This window comes from Callorhinus ursinus, unplaced genomic scaffold, assembly GCF_003265705.2.
Source record: "Callorhinus ursinus isolate GAN/ISIS: 27379988/994484 unplaced genomic scaffold, GSC_fseal_2.0 scaffold10, whole genome shotgun sequence".
Taxonomy (NCBI): Eukaryota; Metazoa; Chordata; class Mammalia; order Carnivora; family Otariidae; genus Callorhinus; species Callorhinus ursinus.
Genome location: NW_027397072.1, coordinates 84,574,666 through 84,593,254, shown reverse-complemented (window position 1 = coordinate 84,593,254; position 18,589 = coordinate 84,574,666). Strand labels below are relative to the sequence as shown.

The window sequence follows — 18,589 nt, the reverse complement described above, 5'->3', positions numbered from 1 at the left end:
GTGGCACGTTTTCTTGGTTTGTCACGTTCCTTGTAACTGTGTTGCTGCATTCACATCTGTGGTAGCGGACAGCTCCTTAAATCTGTGCGAGTTGCCTTGAGATGGGGTGTTCTGTGCTACGGTGCGGGTATGCGGGTTTTCGCTCTCTCCACCCGGATGCGTCCGCTCTGCTCCCTTGCTCTCTCTTGTGGCGGGATTCTTAAGCTTTTATGTCTTTGGTTCTTAGAACTCACCAGCTGGCTACTGGAAACCTCTCCTTTGTTTTCCTAACGGTGGCGCTGTGGCTCGCTTGTGGTTTCTCCCTGGCCCACAGACCTAGGCCTGTTGTCCGAGCGGCTCTCTGTCTACTGAGCTCTCTCCAGTGCTGCACTTCGGGGCAGGGACAGGAGCTGCTGCATGGTGGGAGGAGGTGTGGGTCTAGTGCTCAGGCATTGGGGGTGCCTGGAGACACACTGGTGAGATCCCCGGGTGTGGTGCTCCCACAGGCTCCTGGTGGACTTTCTGCTGCACACCATCCCCCTGAGGTCCCCTTGAAATTCTCATTGGCCTCTCTCCCAGTCTCCTTCCTTCCCACAGTCATGGACATCCAGCCTCAGTACCGTGGGTCCTGCTGGAGAGCAGTGGAGTCTGCAGCCACATCCCACACCGCTGGGGTAGCCAGCACTCCTGCACCCCTGTCCCCCGCCCCCCCCCCCCCCCAGTCTGACAGATCAGTCCTCTGAAGTGTTTCCTTGCAGAGCATGGCTCTGGGAAGGTTTCTCTTAAGGCCACCTCTGCTGGGATTGGCCAGTCTGCTCAGATTGTTTTTTGTGTGTATGCTTTGTTGGCTCCAGTGGCATGCTGGAAGCTCCCCTTGGGAAGACTGGACTTGTGCACATTCTGTCTCTTGTGTGCGTATCCCTGCAGGTCAGCATTCTGCAGGTCTCTCCCCGTTGCAGTGAGAGGGGTCTGGGCAGGTTTGGTGGTGGTTTGGTGGCTGCACTGGTTCCGCAGCCCACACTGAGTTCTGTCTGTCTGTTGCCGGATGTGCAAGGGGGTGAGGCTCCCCCGGGCCCCTTGGTGTATGTGCTAGGTCCCAGCAGCCAGCATGGGGCTTTGGTCTGTGGATGGATGTCTGATTCGTTGTGAAAAAGGGGGATAAAAAGGAGGAACATCTTAGCCACCATGATGCTGACATCAGTCTCCTTCTGCTTCTTGTAAACATTTATTTATTTTTTTTAAAGGCCTGTAGTAGGGAACTTTAGAAAGACTTGAGTAGTTGTAGTTACCACATAGTAAAACAGTATTGCATTTCTTCTTAAATACTAGTAAGTATTGCATTTCTTCTCAAATACTCATACTATAAAGCTTTTTAATAAACCAGATGCTTTTCTTACAGCTCTACTTCTCTCCCTCCTTCTCTGTCCACCCAGCCCTTAGACTAAATATGAGGTGTTTGCGTATATTCTTCACCACAAACGTGTCTAGTTTATCTCTTGTGCTTGCGAAGACACCACACCTTGGAAGAGTTAAGTAGGAATTTGCTTATGAGTGCCCGAAGCCTGTTTCTCTGTTCCTTCTGCAAAGCGAGGGGTACAGTTCACACTTGGAACAGTAGTCACTCTATCATGTGATTCTAAAATCCTTTACTGATCAATCAGTGAAAGCAGAAGTATTTCATAATACTTTGCTTTCACAGACTGAGGATGTCTCAAAGCCTATATTTCAATACCTGTGTTTTATTCTTGGGCACTTAAATGGGAAAAAAAAAAATATATCATCCAGGTTGAGTTTTGTGGTTCAGTTCGGTCATGACAAGTAGATGGTAGTGTTTAAAAACGGTTGGCGTCAGACATTGAAGCTTCCTTTTCCCTCAACCCTGGGCTTTTCCTGGGACCCTGCAAGTTCCTGAGGCCCCAGAAGGATGGACAGGATTCCTTTTCTGTGATGCCTTCGAGCCTCACACCCCACTTTCTTGCCTCTCTTCCACAGTCTTTGTGAGGACGGCTCATGTAAATGAGTATGACAGTGGCCAGGGCGGGGGAGCATGTGTGTGAGTGCGTGCCTGGCTTATGTTTCAGTCTGTCCTTCAGTGTCAACAAGGTGGACACAGGTTACCTAGCTAAGGGCTGAAGACAGCATTATTTCATCTCTTGGTACCCAGCTTGGGAAATAAAGACCGAAAGTAGGCTGGGGCTTTGAGAGGGATGTATTGAAGATTAGATCAAAAACTTTTATCGGGTACTTGCTATGTCCCAGATTTTAAGTATCTTACATGAGCAGACTTACTTAACCCTCATCAAAGTATTGTTATGAAGTAGGTACCATTATGATGCTCATTTTACAAATGAGGAAACTGAGGCATGGGGAAGCTGAGTGACTTTCCCAAGGTCACATAGCCAGTAAGTGACAGGAAGGAAGTCCGATGGTGTCCAGTGGAAATACCTCATCCCCAGACCTGAGATACCTTCCTTCCTGGGGATTTTATTGACTCAGGGAAGGAGACTGGCATTCTCCTTGTGTAGCTGTTGCTGCCCCAGTGTATAGGGAGATGTAAGAAATTATAGCATTCTACATTCTTTTTGAATATTTCCAAGAGGTCTTCCAGCCTTGGCTAGAATGCCTCAAAGGATTGAGGAATTTAGTCTCTCTAGAGGCGACCTTACTTCTGGACAGCTCAGAGTGATGGAAAAGTCCAGCTGGCCTCCCGTAACTTCCATCAGTCTTCTGCAGACCTCTTTGGAGCTACATTTCTCCCTCCTGCTTGAGTGGATCGGGGAGCCTGTGTGATTGCCTTCCTGCAGGCTGAGAAATCAGGGAAAGGCCATCTTGCTCATTTCTGCTGCCTCTAACTTTGTGGTGTGTGAAACCAGAGTCCTCTTCAGAGGTTGAGGCAGTCGGTCTTCTAGCGGGAATCGTCCATTAACTGACGTGTCAGTGACCTTCTCACAAGTCCACTAGATATCTCCTCCCCTGGCAGACGTAGAGATCTGAGGCACGTCTTTACCACTCTGCATGAACACATTTACTCGGAGAGCCAGATATGGTGCTGGGAAGAACACAGCGTTTAAGGTATGGCCCCTGCCTCAGTGTTTCTGACAAGATCCGAGGGGCAAGATTTAACCACCTGAGGCAGTTGTGCTCCACTGTTCACTTAAATGCTAGAGACACTCAGGGGATGATCGGTGAGGATCATTTTTGCCTTTTTCCCGAACGTTTCTATTATGTTGTCTCTGGGTGGATATGTGGGGTTGTCTTCTGCGTCCAGTTACATCTCCCAAGAACATGAGGAAACTCCATGTACGTCTCAGTGCTGTTGAGAATGGGCAGGATGGCCTTCATCAAAAGCCCACGCGTGTGCTCTCCTGCTGGGGTCTCCCATTTGCCTGGTGGAAGGAGACCCAGAGGGAGAGCTTTTCTTCCTGGTACTGTTTCTTAACAGCGTCGAATGGTGTCCTTTCCCTGAAATCATAACTGGGGAACGAGGTGTATTCGTGGCGATCTGACATGGTTCTGCTTGTTGTTCATTGCCCTGACTTAACTTCCCTGTCCCTCTCCCCGCAGAGCAGCGGCAGACATGATGAGCACCAAGGCCTTCACCTTGGTCTCTGCTGTGGGCTGGGAGCTGCTAGCAGGCGACAAGGAGCGCGTGCACGTAGAATGTGTGGAGTGCTGCGGGAAGAACCTCTACGTGGGCACCAGGGACTGCGTCGTTCACCACTTCCTGTTGGAGGAGCGGGCGCTGCCCACCGGGACGGCCACCTTCTCTGCCGCCAAGCAGCTGCACCGGCACCTGGGCTTCCGGAAGCCAGTGACTGAGCTGCGAGCGGCCTCGGCCCTCAACAGGCTGCTGGTGCTCTGTGACAACTCCATCACCCTGGTCAACATGATGAGCCTGGAGCCCGTCCCCTCAGGGGCGCGCATCAAAGGGGCCGCAGCGCTGGCCTTGAACGAGAACCCTGTGAACGGAGACCCATTCTGCGTGGAAGTCTGCATCATCTCGGTTAAGCGCAGGACCATCCAGCTGTTTCTGGTGTACGAGGACCGGGTTCAGATCGTCAGGGAGGTGTCAACGCCGGAGCAGCCCCTGGCCGTGGCTGTGGATGGCCACTTCCTGTGCTTAGCTCTGACCACACAGTACATCATCCTGAACTACAACACGGGCTTCTCCCAGGACCTATTTCCTTACTGCAGCGAGGAGAAGCGCCCCATCGTCAAGAGGATCGGGAGACAGGAGTTCCTCCTGGCAGGTCCTGGAGGACTGGGTGAGCCTCCACCAACCTCCGCCTCCCATCTGTCCATTCCCTTTGCCTTCCCATCTGTCCATTCCATGCCCAGATCTGGGAGAATTTAGCTGTGAAGATAGATACTCGTGAAGAGTATTTGCCAACACCGAGGATGTGTGGCAAGATGTAAACAGAATGCAGAACCAGTGTGTGCTAACGTTCCCTTAGATTGTCCAGTGAATGTAGGGTCAGTGGAACAAAAATAGGCCAGTCATAAAGGAAAGCCAGCTTTATTCCGTGCTAAAGAGGAGCCTCGAGATGGCTCTGCGGAGAAAATTCCTTTAAGTAAATAACTACAAAATAAAAATCCGTAAGACTTCCTTGTAAGATGTTCTCACGTGTGGGTGGGTTTGTAGGTTGTTTTTACTCTTCGTTATGAAAGGGAGTGGAGCTCACTTAGGCATATTTTCAAGTGTGGAGACTTCAGTGTTCTGTCCATTATTTATTCAATTGACTGCAGTTTCATCCCACCACACTGTCTTGTCTCTAGCCCCCTGAAAGGGCTTTGGCTCTGTCATATGGCCTTGCGAATTCCCTGTGCTGCCTTCTCGAAATTAAGACTCAGAGCTGTTCACGGCATGGGTGACTTGTACTTTCTTTCAGTCGTGGATGGCTCATTTTAGGGTTTGTGTGTGTCTGTGACACACAGCGGGTGCTGGGGAGGGTGAGCCTACCTCACCACCGGTATTTGTTAACCGTAGTCTGTGTGTAGGCATCTCATCTCAGAGTGAGGGGTACAAACGTATTTTCCGCTAATAACGAAAGTTGAGGTCATGAACTCTAGTTAGTGAACACTTACTGATTTTTACTTTTTTAAATCATTTTTGTTTTTCAGAGCAATTTTGGGCTCACAGCACAATTGAACAGGAAGTACAGAGTTCCCATATACCCACTACCCCCAAACACGCACATCCTCCTGCACTATCCACATCCCCCCAACAGAGTGGTACATTTATGATAATGGTTGTATCTACAAGGATACTTTGTAATCTCCCAAAGTCTGTAGTTTACATCAGGGTTCACTCTTGGAGTTGTACCTTCTTTGGGTTTGTACAAATGTATAATGACATGTATCCATCATTATGGTACCATAGAGAGTATGTTCACTGCCTTCAAAATTCTTGGTGTTCTACCTGTTCATCCCCTAAACCCCCAACCTCTGGCAACCACTGATCTTTCCCGAGTGTCATGTAGCTGAAATCATACAGTATGTTACCTTTTCATATTAGTGTCTTTCACTTAATAATATGCCTTTAAAGTTCACCCGTGTCTCTTCATGGCTCAATAGCTCCGATTTTTACTTTCTGGACAAAAATTCTTTACCCCAACCACCTTTTTCTTTAACAAAAATTCCTGGTTTTAATAAAGATTGGTATTATGGAAAATATAGAGAGAGTAAAGAGAGTATTATAATGAACTCAAATGTACTCAGCTCCAGCTATTATGAATTCCTTGGCAATTGTTTGATTTATACACCTAACCATTTCCCCTGCTCAATTAGCATAGCATCGTGGGCATCATAGCACTTCTCTTATGAACCGTTCAGTATGTAGTTCTAAGTTCCTTTTTTTTTTTTTTTTTTAAAGATTTTATTTATTTATTTGAGAGAGAGAGAGAGAAACAGCATGAGAGGGGAAAGGGTCAGAGGGAGAAGCAGGCTCCCCGCTGAGCCGGGAGCCCGATGTGGGACTCGATCCCAGGACTCCAGGATCATGACCTGAGCCGAAGGCAGTCGCTTAACCAACTGAGCCACCCAGGCGCCCCTGTAGTTCTAAGTTCCTTAAAAAAAAAAAGCAAGGAAGAAAAAAGAGAAGAAAACCACAATACTATTGCATACCTAAAAAAAATTTAACAGTAATTCCTTAATATCACCAAATATCAAGGCATGCCATATTTCTCCTGTTATCACACATAAACAGAGAGACATATGTAAATACCTATCTACGTAAGTTTATGTTTAAGGATATGTGTATTTTTCAGTTTTAATCAGATCCCACATGAGGCGTGTACATTGCAGTTGATCTGTTAAGCTTCTCTGGGTCTGTAAGTTCTCTTAAGGTTCCTTCTCCTTCTCTTTTTATTTTTCCCTTTTTGTTGAAGAGGTTGGATCATTTCACCTGTAGCATCCCACAGTCTGAATTTTGATGATTTTTTTAAAGATTTTATTTATTTATTAGAGAGAGAATGAGAGATAGAAAGCACGAGAGGGAAGAAGGTCAGAGGGAGAAGCAGAATTTTGATGATTTTTATCCCTTTATATTGTTTACTATGTCAGGTTGACCTTTGTGTTTCCTGCCAACTGATAATTAGGATGCCAGCTCTTATCAGATTCAAGTGTAGGGTGTGTTTTTTGTCTTTTTGGGGTTTTTTTGCTTGTTTTGGGGAGAGGCAAGACTTCCTCGTTGGCAGTGGAGGACTTCCATCAGGGTTGTGTAATTTCTTTTTCTCTCTGTGATGTCAGGAGCTATTGATGAGTGATGCGTAGAGCCTTTAAATCATGGTGGGCTGCCAAATGGCAGCGTTCTGTTTCTGTCCCTTCCTCCTTCATAACTGGACTGGTTCAGTGAGGAGAAACTTACTGTATTTGGCTGCCCCCAGGTCCATTGTATAAGAAAGGCAGCACAGGATGGTTCTCAATAAGGTGATCCCTTCTGTCTCCTGAAGCGACTTTTAAAAGATACCAGGATGCATCATGGATGCAAACACATATGGTGCATTTCCATCTATTTGTGCTTGGCAGGGGGCAGGGGTTGTCCAGGTTGACTGTCACACCCCTTTCACATGACCCTAGAACTTGGACAGCTTCCTCGCCTTCTGGTGTGGAAAGTGTTCCAGGTTCATTTTGTGCTTTTCCTGCCCTAGATCTGGTTTCAGCCATTTCTCCAAGGACCCCTGATGCTTAGAGACCACGGGCTGGGTGCTAGAGCTGCTTGTTGCCTGTTGTGTTCAGGACTCTTCAGTGGACAGAGTTGGGAAGGATGTGTTTCTGTAAAGGTAAAATCCATTGTGAGACCATACTGATAGAACCAGTTCACGGCTGCAGGGCATTGACCTCATGGGTCTTTCTGTTCCTATCTGCCTTAAACTACACCCAGAGTCTTTAGTAAACCACTGCCCGACATAATTGCTCCTTTGACTAATCCCACAGTATGCAGAACAACAATACTGACACCACTGTTCCCATATTGCAATGACTGAAAATAGTTTGTTTATGGTTCTTTTTGTCTTGAGGGTAGGGTGTACATAAAACCCATCAGGAATGTATGGTCACATTATTGTGTTTTAAAGTCACTTGGAAGAGTCCCCCTCTGTTTGGTTATGCCACCACCTGGATATACAGTTAATTTGTCTTATTTTACTTTTGATTTTTAGGAATTGCTTTATTTCATTTTATATTTTTACTACATAAATATGTACAAGGTTCCAGGTCAGGTGGGCTACAGCAAGCTATTCTCAGAGAGCTGATATCCTGTCATCTTCATTTATTTTCTTCTTCCCCCTTAGGCAACCTTTATTTTTATGGTATTTTTATGGTTTATCCTTTCATTTTTTAATAAAAAATATAAATAATATGTAAGTATTTGTATCTCTCAGTGCTTTTTTTTTTTTACTTAATGTATTATGGAGACCCCTTTGTAATATAATTCAGAGATATTCCTCATTTCATAGCTGCATGCTACCCCGTCGTGTGGAGGTACCATGGTTTTTTTAAAAAATCAGCCCTATTGGTGGGCATGTGCGTTTTTTCCAGTTTTACTAGGGACTTATTTTTTTGTATTTTCCTGGTGGATCTATGGAAAAGCCTTTTATAGGTGGGATTGTTGAGTCAAAGTACAAATGCATGTGAGTTTTGCTAGGTATTGCCATATTCCTTTGATAAAGGTTGTATATTTTCTCTTCTCCCCAGCAACATATGACAATGCCTGTTCCCTATGTTGTTGAACTTCTGTGTTGTCTGCAATCCCGTACATGAGGAAGTGGTATCTCAGCGTAGCTAATTGCATTTCTCCTGTGATTAGCAAGAGGGAACATTTTTTAAAAAGATTTATTTATTTATTTCGGGGGGGGAGGAGGGGCAGAGGGAGAGGGAGAGAGAGTCTTAAGCAGACTCCTCTTGGAGCCCAACGTGGGGCTCAATCTCACGACCCTGAGATCATGACTTGAGCCAAAACCAAGAGTTGGATGCTTAACCGACTATGCCACGCAGGCGCCCCAAGAGTGAACATTTTTTCATACATTTAGGAGCCATTTGCATTTCTTTTGATGGGGATTATCTGTTCTTTTCTCTTGCCATTTCTTTTAGTGTTCTCTATGTGTTTGAGACACCAACTTGTTGCCTGGTGTAGGTTTCAAATATTTGTTTCCAATTTTTACCCTGCAAAAGCTTTTCTTCAACACTCCTATATAATCAAATGTATTAACCTTTTTACTTTATTCTGTCTTGATTTTGAGTCATAATTATGTGAGAATTCTACCACTGCATCGCCTGTGCACGTGATTTCAAGTCATAATTAGGGACGTTTCCCTCTCTTCTGGTTATAGACAAATTCACCCATGTTTCCTGCTGGTACTTTTATGGCTTCATTTTTTTATAGTTTCACTTTTTATAGTGCAGAGTATAAGGAACAGATTTGGTTTATCCTTTCTCTATGGCTGTCCATTATCCCAACCAACCGACTGCAGAGCCCACCCTCTGTCACTGATGTAGGCGGCTGCCTTTAAGGCACACCGAATTCCCTTATGCCACTGGGTCTATCTCTGGATTTTCTGTTCTGTTCCGTCAGTGTGCTTGCCTGCTTATGAGCCAGTACCTTACTGTTTGGGCTTTATAGGGAAAACATTTGACTCCAATATCACTTGTAAGCTGTCTTATACATTACCTATATACAGGTTCTGTGTGCAGCATAGCAATCACCAGCTTTATTACATGGCTTCAGCATTAAGTTCAAATATGGGCGCCTGGGTGGCTCAGTCGGTTAAGTGTCCGCCTTCAGCTCGGGTTGTGATCCTGGGATCCTGGGATTGAGCCCCCCTACCCCATGTCGCTCAGTGGGGAGTCTGCTTCTCCTTCTGCCCCCATCCCTCCCCCTACTCGTGCCCTCTTTCTATCCCCCCAAATAAATAAATAAAATCTTTATAAAAAAAGAATTAGGTTCAAATAAATTGCTGTAATGAATGCAAATGCAACTTTAAACATATGAAAGCTATGTATTTTCGTTTTGCTTTTGTTTCTCCCTGAAGATTATACGTGCTCACTCCTGTGTCATGAGGAACCACTCTCAGCTTTTTGCCTTAGCTTAGAGTTTCCTATTCTCAGCAATACTTTGTTGAAATTTTCATAATGTGATTGAGTCTTGTGACTTTAAACTCTGTCCTTTGATAATACTTCTTGAAAAATGCAGATAATTAAGCGCCTCCTGACTCCACATGGCCCCCTGTCTTCCTGGCCCTCTCCCTTCCTCCCTGCTCAGATAAGGGGTCCTCTGATATTTAAAGGGTGCACAATTGAAAATAATGCTTTTTAAAGATGTACCATTTACACATTTGTTACATTTGCACATTAACAGCACTTGACTGACAATTCAGAAACAATAGAGTTTGTCACCTGCTCCGCAGGGATATAATTAATTGGTGGGTGTTAATAACAGTAGCTTTGTTCCTAAGTTGTTCTGTGGCACCTTCTAATGCCTGACCTGGGCCCATCAGCTGCCAGTTACTGCTTTGCCCTTTTATTCCAGTGTCATCTGCTTTTTGGGTGAATAGAAGCCTTTGTTCTTGACCTCTGGTTTCTGCCCATTTCATTACGAGAACATTCATGTCAGGGCCTCTGCATTGCACACCTCCTGGGCCAGGCGATACCCAGCCTTAGGTAGGTAAAGGCAGTCCACCAGATTTAATTCCAGGATGAGGCTGGACAACGTCTTACTGTCCATGTTCCCGGGAGAGTGTGCTATACGTGGTTATTTGACCCAAAATTTAGCAGTGTCCTTGGGCTTAACAGTTTACGATTGCCAGGCTCCCAGGGGAGGGGCATGCAGGCGCCCGTGCCTTCGGGTTCTTTTCAGCTGGCTGGCTCTAAATGCGCAGAAGAGTCAAGATAGTGCTAACCTCATTTCTTCCTCCAAAGCTCAGTCCTCATTCCAGATTCTTAAAGCTGCCCAAAGCTTTGCCCCTCGGTTTTTCTTGAGCAGTTTCTAATGCTACCTGAATACTTTGGTGATGCAGTTGGTAGGCTAGTTCCGATTGTATAATTACGTCCTCTCTGTTACGGTAAAACACCGGCAATGCCAAACGTGGGGCCTTCGGTCCCATGCATTGTCTGACTGCGGCGACAGAACCAGACTACCCTCATTGTTCAGTCCTGCCTTCCAGCTCTGAGTCATCTTGGTGGAGTTTTCCGCGTTTTCATTGATTTCTTACCTACTTTGGAAAGAGATGAGAACGAAAAGCCCCCACCAGCCTCAGGCGCAGTCCTGGGTTGCACTCTGTGGAGACCGTTCCTCTCGGGTCATCCTGTACTCTACTGTGGCTTTTGGTGTGCTCTGTGGAAGCATGCTGTCCCCTTCGGGAAGCATGCTACTACCACCCCCTGAGAAAGTCTGTGACCTCCAGTTCCGGGAAATGCAAACACTGACTCCCAACCAGCCTTGCATCCTAATCCATGTTTCGTTTCAGACTCCGTGCAGTGCTGTTCAGTCCTGAGGCTGGCAGCTGCATGGTGGCCCTTAACTCACCTTCTCTCGCTCCCACTGAGTCAGCGGCCAGGTTCCCCGATTCACCCCTGGAAGTGGCCGCCCCCCTCTGTTGTGCCCCAGTTCGGGCCTAGCCAAGGTCGCCTCCTTGGTGGCCGGCAGCTGGCTGGCCCTCCCCTGTGTGGCTCCTTTGCACGCAGCTTCCACACTTCCGCCCGACTGGCCTTCGAAAGCCTCCGTGACCTGTAACAAGTGCAGGCCACACTCCTCAGCCTGACTAGAGGCCAGCGCTGTCCGTTCCAACGGCAGCCTGACTTCCAAACAGGGTGTGCCCTGTTCCGGGGACACGTGCCCTCCCCGCTGCTGCCCTCTGTGTGTGTCCTCTTTCCTGTGCGGGCTGGGGTCTGATCGCTCAGCTCTGTCCAGACGACCTCCATCAGCACTCCACCTGCTCGCCACCTTTCTATGCCCTGGTCTTTATCTCTTGTGTGGTCATTGTTTACATATTTCCCTTAACCCCTTCACCACCCGTGAACCCTTGAATCCATTGTCCGTCTCTTGATAGCGAACTCTGGGCTCCACACAGCGAATGTTCAAACTGAAATCACTGCTCAATGTGCTAATTTATAGTAGTTCTTTTTGTCTGTACTCATTTAATAGAGGAGCCTTCTTTTCTGTTCGTGGTGCGTTCACCCAGAGCCACATCATCTTTTCATGTGTTCTGCTCAATTTTACACTGTTACTAAAAATATCGCAGAGACCACCCTTACACTTACGAGTTGGCAATAAAAGTAGAATCAACTAAAGAGGGTAAGTGTATATTCAGTTGTGGTAGATAATACCCAAATCATTCTCCAAAAGGTGTTTACTTATACCTTACCAATACTCGGTATTATCGGTCTATAACCTTTGGCCAATTTGATGAGTAAAAGTTGTGTTTTTACTGTTTTTCATTTAAACTTGTGCCCTTGGTTATTGATGAATATGAGACTCTCTTCATGCATTTATTAGCCATTTGCATTTTGTCTTTTGTGAATTACTAATTTATAGCCTCTCTTTCTGTATTGAGTTGTTAGTCTTTTTCCTAATGAGTTTTGGAGACTTTGCAGGGCCAAAGGGAATAGTCAAGGTCAGAATGGTTTACATTAGGCAATTGTGACTCCTTAGTAGAGGGGATACACACACACACACACACACACTCGGCTTACTGTTTCATCATCTTTTTTTTTTTGATTCAAGTTAGCTAACGTATAGTGTAGTTTGGTTTCAGGAGTAGAATTCAGTGATTCATCAGTTGCATATATAACACCCAGTGCTCATCACAACACATGCCCTCCTTAATGCCCATCCCCCATCCAGCCCATCCCCTATCCACCTCCCCTCTGGCAACCCTCAGCTTGAGAGGTCCAGTTGTTGCTACCACATGCCCAGAACCCGTATGTAAAGTGTTAAGCAGGGCCTAACAGTGCTCTGAGCACAGTGTTGTTTCAGGGAGAGCCTCGCGTGTGTTAGGTAAGAGCGGGGCGTGTACGCATGCGTGAGGTCCCACGTGATACCCAGTTTCAGGAACAGCCTAATTTAGAGGCTGTTGTAGTTGATGAACTGCAGTATCTTTTAGTCTTTGTAACTACAGAAAATTTAGGTGGGTTGATGATTTCACAGGTTTAGGAATTTTGCTCGAATGGTATAGTTGAGATACTTTCCCTTGTTTTAATCGTGAAGTTCTCTGCATATCTCTGTGTGTTCTCTCCCCGTTCTCCATCCTCTACAGTAGAAACCAGTTGTTGCAATAGCAGCTGATGGTTTGTAGGCAACAGCACGCTGGGTTTTTTTTTTGGCAGGGGGGACAGCAAGCAATTTTTTTTTATTAACATAAAATGTATTATTTGTTTCAGGGGTACAGGTCTGTGATTCATCAGTCTTACACAATTCACAGTGCTCACCATAGCACATACCCTCCCCAATGTCTATCACCCAGCCACCCCATCCCTCCCACCCCCCTCCACTCCAGCAACCCTCAGTTTGTTTCCTGAGAAATACCATTAAGAGTCTCTTATGGTTTGTTTCCCTCTCTGGTTTCATCTCGTTTCTTTTTCCCTCCCTTCCCCTATGATCCTTTGTCTTGCTTCTCAAATTCCTCATATCAGTGAGATCATATGATAATTGTCTTTCTCTGACTGACTTATTTCGCTTAGCATAATACCCTCTAGTTCCATCCACATCATTGCAAATGGCAAGATTTCATTTTTTTGATGGCTGCATAATATTGCATTGTGTATATATACCACATCTTTATCCCTTCCTCTGTTGATGGACACCTGGGCTCTTTCTGTAGTTTGGCTTTTGTGGACAATGCTGCTATAAACATTGGGATGCACGTGCCCCTTTGGATCACTACATATGTATCTTTGGGGTAAATACCTGGTAGACAGCATGCTGTTTTTAAAGGTGTTTGACATCAGCTAGTTTGAAAACTAAGTTCCAGTGGATTGACTTTGCAAATGTATTAATTTGGTAAACCCCAGTATCTGTGGACTATATATAGCTCTTTGAGAAATGGCTAGTTTGGTACTTTATGCACATGACAGATAAGCCGTCAGTTGGTATGGAAGTTATTGGCAAACACTCAACAGCAGTGTGTCTTGAAGTGCAAAATTGGTTCTGTCCCTGCATTAGAGGGTGCGTGTGTCCAATATTAGACTTCAGCTCTGAGCAGGGACAGTTCCTGATAGGACGCCTTGTGCAGTGCCTGGCACATAGTAGGAGCTCAGTAAATGTTTGAGGGGATGTATTCAATATTCATTCAACAAGGAAGGGCTGTAACTTAGAGACGCTAACCAGTTGGAGGATTGGATGTGAGAGAGAGCTTGCAAAGCTGCTTAAATTGCTGGGAAGTAACTTTTTCTGCACAGGTGAGGACGTGCGCTTTATAAACTTTCAGGGGGGTACATGTAAACTTCTTTTTAAGCTCATCTTTAATTGGAAGCAGATGAAAGGTACACATTCAGTGCAAGGTAGTTCTCTTCCTAATAAAGTTATGTAGGCTTCTTCACACCTGTAGCATATTATATTATCTTTATGATCTTGAAATAGAAGGCAGGAGGGGACACATCTACAGAAAGGAAAAATGCCACAGTTCTTTGGAGGTCCACCTGACTCTTCCTATTTTTACAGGCATGTTTGCCACAGTTGCTGGCATATCTCAGCGAGCCCCTGTGCACTGGTCGGAGAATGTGATCGGGGCAGCCATTTGCTTCCCATATGTCATAGCGCTCGATGATGAATTCATCACGGTGCACAGCATGTTGGACCAGCAGCAAAAGCAGACCCTGCCCTTTAAGGAAGGCCACATTCTACAGGATTTTGAAGGTACTACTTTGCCCAGAAATCTTAATGAAATTTATTTATCAACCCATTTGTGATATTTTTTCAGTAAACATTAGTAAGGGTCCATTCGAAGCTGGACCTCATGCTAAACTTTGAAGCTACACAGTTAATGGTATGCAGTTTTGGGGCTCCAGGGGCTCCAAGGGTAAAGGGGAGATAGACATTTGGACAGATAGTTGTAGCAGTTGAAGAGCTTGATAGGCATGAAATAAGGCCAATCAGGAGAGCAGAGGAGGAACTGTTTCCTGGAATTAATCAAGGAGGGCTTCCTGAAGGAGATGGTATTTGAGCCAAACCTTTAAGTATGAGTAGGAGTCAGCCAAGCAGATTTGGTGTGAAAGGACCTCAGGTAGAGAGAAAGGTGCCTGCAGATCTGCACAAGAGGGAGCCCTGGTCTTCGGGCCATGCAAGCAATTCAGGGTGACTATAGTACGTCATGTGTGAGGAGGGCTGGCCTGAGATGAGGCTGCAGCAGACCAGGGCTGTCAGGAGGGACTTCCCCTTGTGTGCAGCAGTGAGCCAGGTGAGGGATTTCTTTTACTTTTCCTAAATTTTATTATGAATATTTTCAAGCGTACTGAAAAGTCGAAAGGAAAACAAAGTGAAGTACCATATACCATCCAGCTAGACTCAACACTTGTAAACATTTTGCCAAGCCATTCAGAAGTAAGTAAAAGACATCATGACATTTAATCCGAAATACTTCAACACACATCTCCTAAGAATTAGAGCATTTTCCTATATAACTACAAAGCCCTTTCGCCCCTTAGAAAATGAGCTGACCGTGTTCAGATTTCCTCAGTTGTCCTAAGAAGGTCTTTTATGATATTTTCTTCAAACCGAGAACTGATCTAGATTTTTACATTGCATTTGCCATTTAAGGATTTTAGCTCACCAAACATCGCCCTTCCTGTTCTAGATGTGAGGGATATAAACTTACTAAGACTCTTGGCCCCCACATTAAGGGTGTCACATTCCAGTCAGGGGCCCCGACACACACATCAGAAGAGTGTGTCTCGGAACAATGTCACAGTGCCGCGGACGAGTGGAAAAAGTGGGCACGGGGTCATGGGCACATAGAGACTGCCTGTGCAACCCCCACCCCACCCCCAATGCAAACAAGGGGAGGCTTCCCAGGAAAAGGGACACCCATGTAGAGAAGGGACAGAATCTCAGTATGAGAAAAATGACCTCGCTTGTGATATAGAAGGCAGATAATCTGGGCAAGAGAGCAGAGCAGGAAGACTAAAAGGGAGATGTCCAGGCAAGGAAAAATGAGGCCTTCTGTGACACCAGACAGTGGGGCTGGAGTGGAACGATGGGATCCCAGGAGAGAAGGGCGGGGGAGCCCGGAAGGCTTGGCTGACACTGAGTCATCCTTCAGACGGGAAGGAAAGATTATCCCATTGCTTTCTGCATACAGGTGATACTTTGCTTAAAGAGTGTCTCCAGAAGGGAGCAGAACTCAAAGCTTTGTAGCAGGAGTGCGCGTTGGAGTACAGCTCCATTTCTGTGCGCTCTCTGCACAGGGTCTCACAAGTACCACGGGGATGATGGCCACCGGTCAGGTGAACTCATGGGGCTGCGGGGAAATGAATAAGGCCAGGCTGAGACTTGGGTGTTTGGATGGTACGTGAGAATGAAATATCTCATGGTTCAGAATATAGTATTATAATCTTAGTTTCCTATAAACTAACATGGAAAGAAAAGAATTCTTAAAAAATTTTATAGGAAGTATCTCGTAATTCTCATAGATCGTTTGCCATAATTGATCTCTACAACTTCTTTGGACTATATATTATGTATCTACTCAACTGTTTTATTTTATTTATTTTATTTTATTTTAGATTTTATTTATTTGAGAGAGAGACAGAGAGAGCATGAACAGGGGGAAAGGGAGAGGGAGAAGCAGACTCCCCGCTGAGGGTGGAGCCTGACACGGGGCTCGATCCCAGGACCCCGGGATCATGACCCGAGCTGAAGTCAGATGCTTAACCGGCTGAGCCATCCAGGCGCCCCAATACTCAACTGATTTTAAATTTATCAGCACTTTCAAATAAATGGCAAAAAAAGCATATTTTGTATTTTGGAAATGTGGTATTAGCGTCCATACTTTTTCTGACAGTTGCCAATGTGGGAAGAAGAAAAGAAAAGCATTGTAATTTATAATTTCTGTAGGAATTTTGTGTTGGGAGAACTACGATGAAATCAGCCATCAGATTGGATGACAAGCCCGTTTCGGGGAAGCAGCGTGTGTCTGTGCAATATGTTCTTTCTCTTTCCAACACTGTTGAATTTTTTCCCAGGAAGAGTGATTGTCGCCACAAGTAAAGGAGTTTACATCTTGGTTCCCTTACCCCTGGAAAAGCAAATACAGGATCTTCTAGCAAGCCATAGAGTGGAAGAGGCTTTGGTTTTAGCAAAAGGAGCCCGGAGGAATATTCCAAAAGAAAAATTTCAGGTTTGTAATTAAGTTGGTCACAAGAAAGCGTGCCGCCAAGCCACCAGCTAGAAAACATTCAGATTTCACTAACATACGTCAGCCCTCCCTGTGCGCCACGATTTGCAGATTGCTTTTGGATCTGTTGTCTCATTTCCACAGCCCATCCACATCACACAGATACGGAGGCAGGTTGCAGAGCAGTCCAGGACAGCTGGCCTGAGGTCTCACTGCCAGCAGAGGCCAAGTCAGACTGTGAACCTCTGTCTTGATTTCCTGAGTCTGACATATATACCAAGTAGTATTTCTTATCAACTCTCTTCTTTAGTGGGCCTCCAGGGAAGAGTCAGGAGCATAGTTCTCATAAACCAACAGAGTAACAATAGCAGCTTAATTTGTCTCCTAATTTAGAATTTGTATTTGTTGGGATGGGGTTAAATGTTAAAAGTTTAGACTTCTAGTATCGGTAGGAAAAGCTTTGTTAGCCATACTGATAAATGGCCTAACACTGCAGAAATCCATCTAATTATTTCCGGAGGAGAAAACTTTTAATGCACTTGAGACACCGACTTTAATATAGTTGGGGTGATAAATAAAACTGATCCAACAATCACAAGTTATTCTTATGTCCAGTGAAATCAGGTTCCCTAAAAATTGCTGCTTGATCAGTTGTTAGCTTAGTTTGCCTTACTCTATGTATTTGAAAGTAATGAAACATCCTATGGGTGTGTGTATGCTTCACTGAATATCGAAACTGATCATGAAAAGTTCTGTGACTTAATCATGATCCCCTGATGGTTACCAATCAGTCAGATTTCCACAAGACTTAGTGATTGTTGTGGAATGAAATAATGCCTTCTGGCCTCAGTTGCTTTATGCTGCCAAGTGAAAGAAGACCAGACATGTAATTTATGGTTATGGATATGAAAGTAGGCATCTTTTTTTGTAATTTTTTTTTTAGTATAGTTGACACACGATGTTACATTAATTTCAGGTGTACAACATAGGGATTCAACTTCTCTATAGGTTATGCTATGCTCACCACAAGTGAAGAGGGTGTCCTTTCTGTATTTAAAGATTGATAAAGTGTTCCTCTTTGTTCCTGATTTTTTTTAAAGTGAGACTGATCTATTTGCGTTCAGCAGGGGGCAGCAGAGGCAAAAAGAAGAGCTGTTCAGGAGCTGTGCTATGCTGAGCACACTTTCTCTGCAGCCTGTAGGTCAAATCCAGGTGGGGGGGCCGTGCCTTCCATAGGGTCTGAGGCCTGTCCTTGCCCTGCTTGCTCTCCACCCCATAAGCTGCCTCCTGTGGATGTGTTGGATGTCTAGGTGCGCCACACATTGTGGTGCCCCCTCCTTGCACGCACACACGTGCATATGCTTTAAGTGTGCAACATTTTCTTACAGAAACGTCCGATGTTCCTTGTTTGATCTTAGCCCCCTCCCATCCTTTGGTTGAGTAGCGAGTAGGGATATACAGTCAATATTGGACCATATTAGTCCTCATCTTGCTCAGACGTCATCTGAGTGTCATCTTGGTATCCCAGTCGGAGTCTTTTCCTTTCTCACATGCTCCCTGCCTTCTCCCAGTTGCTGCAAACTCCTATATCCAGACCTGGAAATACACCCTCAGAATGATCTTGAATTCAGCCTTCATTCCCAGCGGCCATTGCTGTTGCTGTGCAGACCTTCTGTTCTGCCTGAGTTATTTTAACAACGTGTGTGTGGTGTGTGGTGTGTGTGTGTGTGTGTGTGTGTGTGTGTGTGTGTGTGTGTGTGTGTGTGTGTGTGTGTGTGTGTGTGTGT

The 18,589-nt window shown here is 45.4% G+C and overlaps 1 protein-coding gene across 1 annotated transcript in view; it reads left to right on the top strand.

The window, feature by feature from the left end:
- TGFBRAP1 (transforming growth factor beta receptor associated protein 1) overlaps nt 1-18,589 on the top strand; it is a 65,074-nt gene that overhangs the window by 19,672 nt on the left and 26,813 nt on the right. The window contains exons 2-4 of the mRNA XM_025869079.2: nt 3,544-4,244; nt 14,132-14,326; nt 16,651-16,805. Coding sequence (XP_025724864.1) covers nt 3,557-4,244; nt 14,132-14,326; nt 16,651-16,805 — 1,038 coding nt within the window. The 5' untranslated portion in view covers nt 3,544-3,556. The remainder of the gene's footprint in view (nt 1-3,543; nt 4,245-14,131; nt 14,327-16,650; nt 16,806-18,589) is intronic.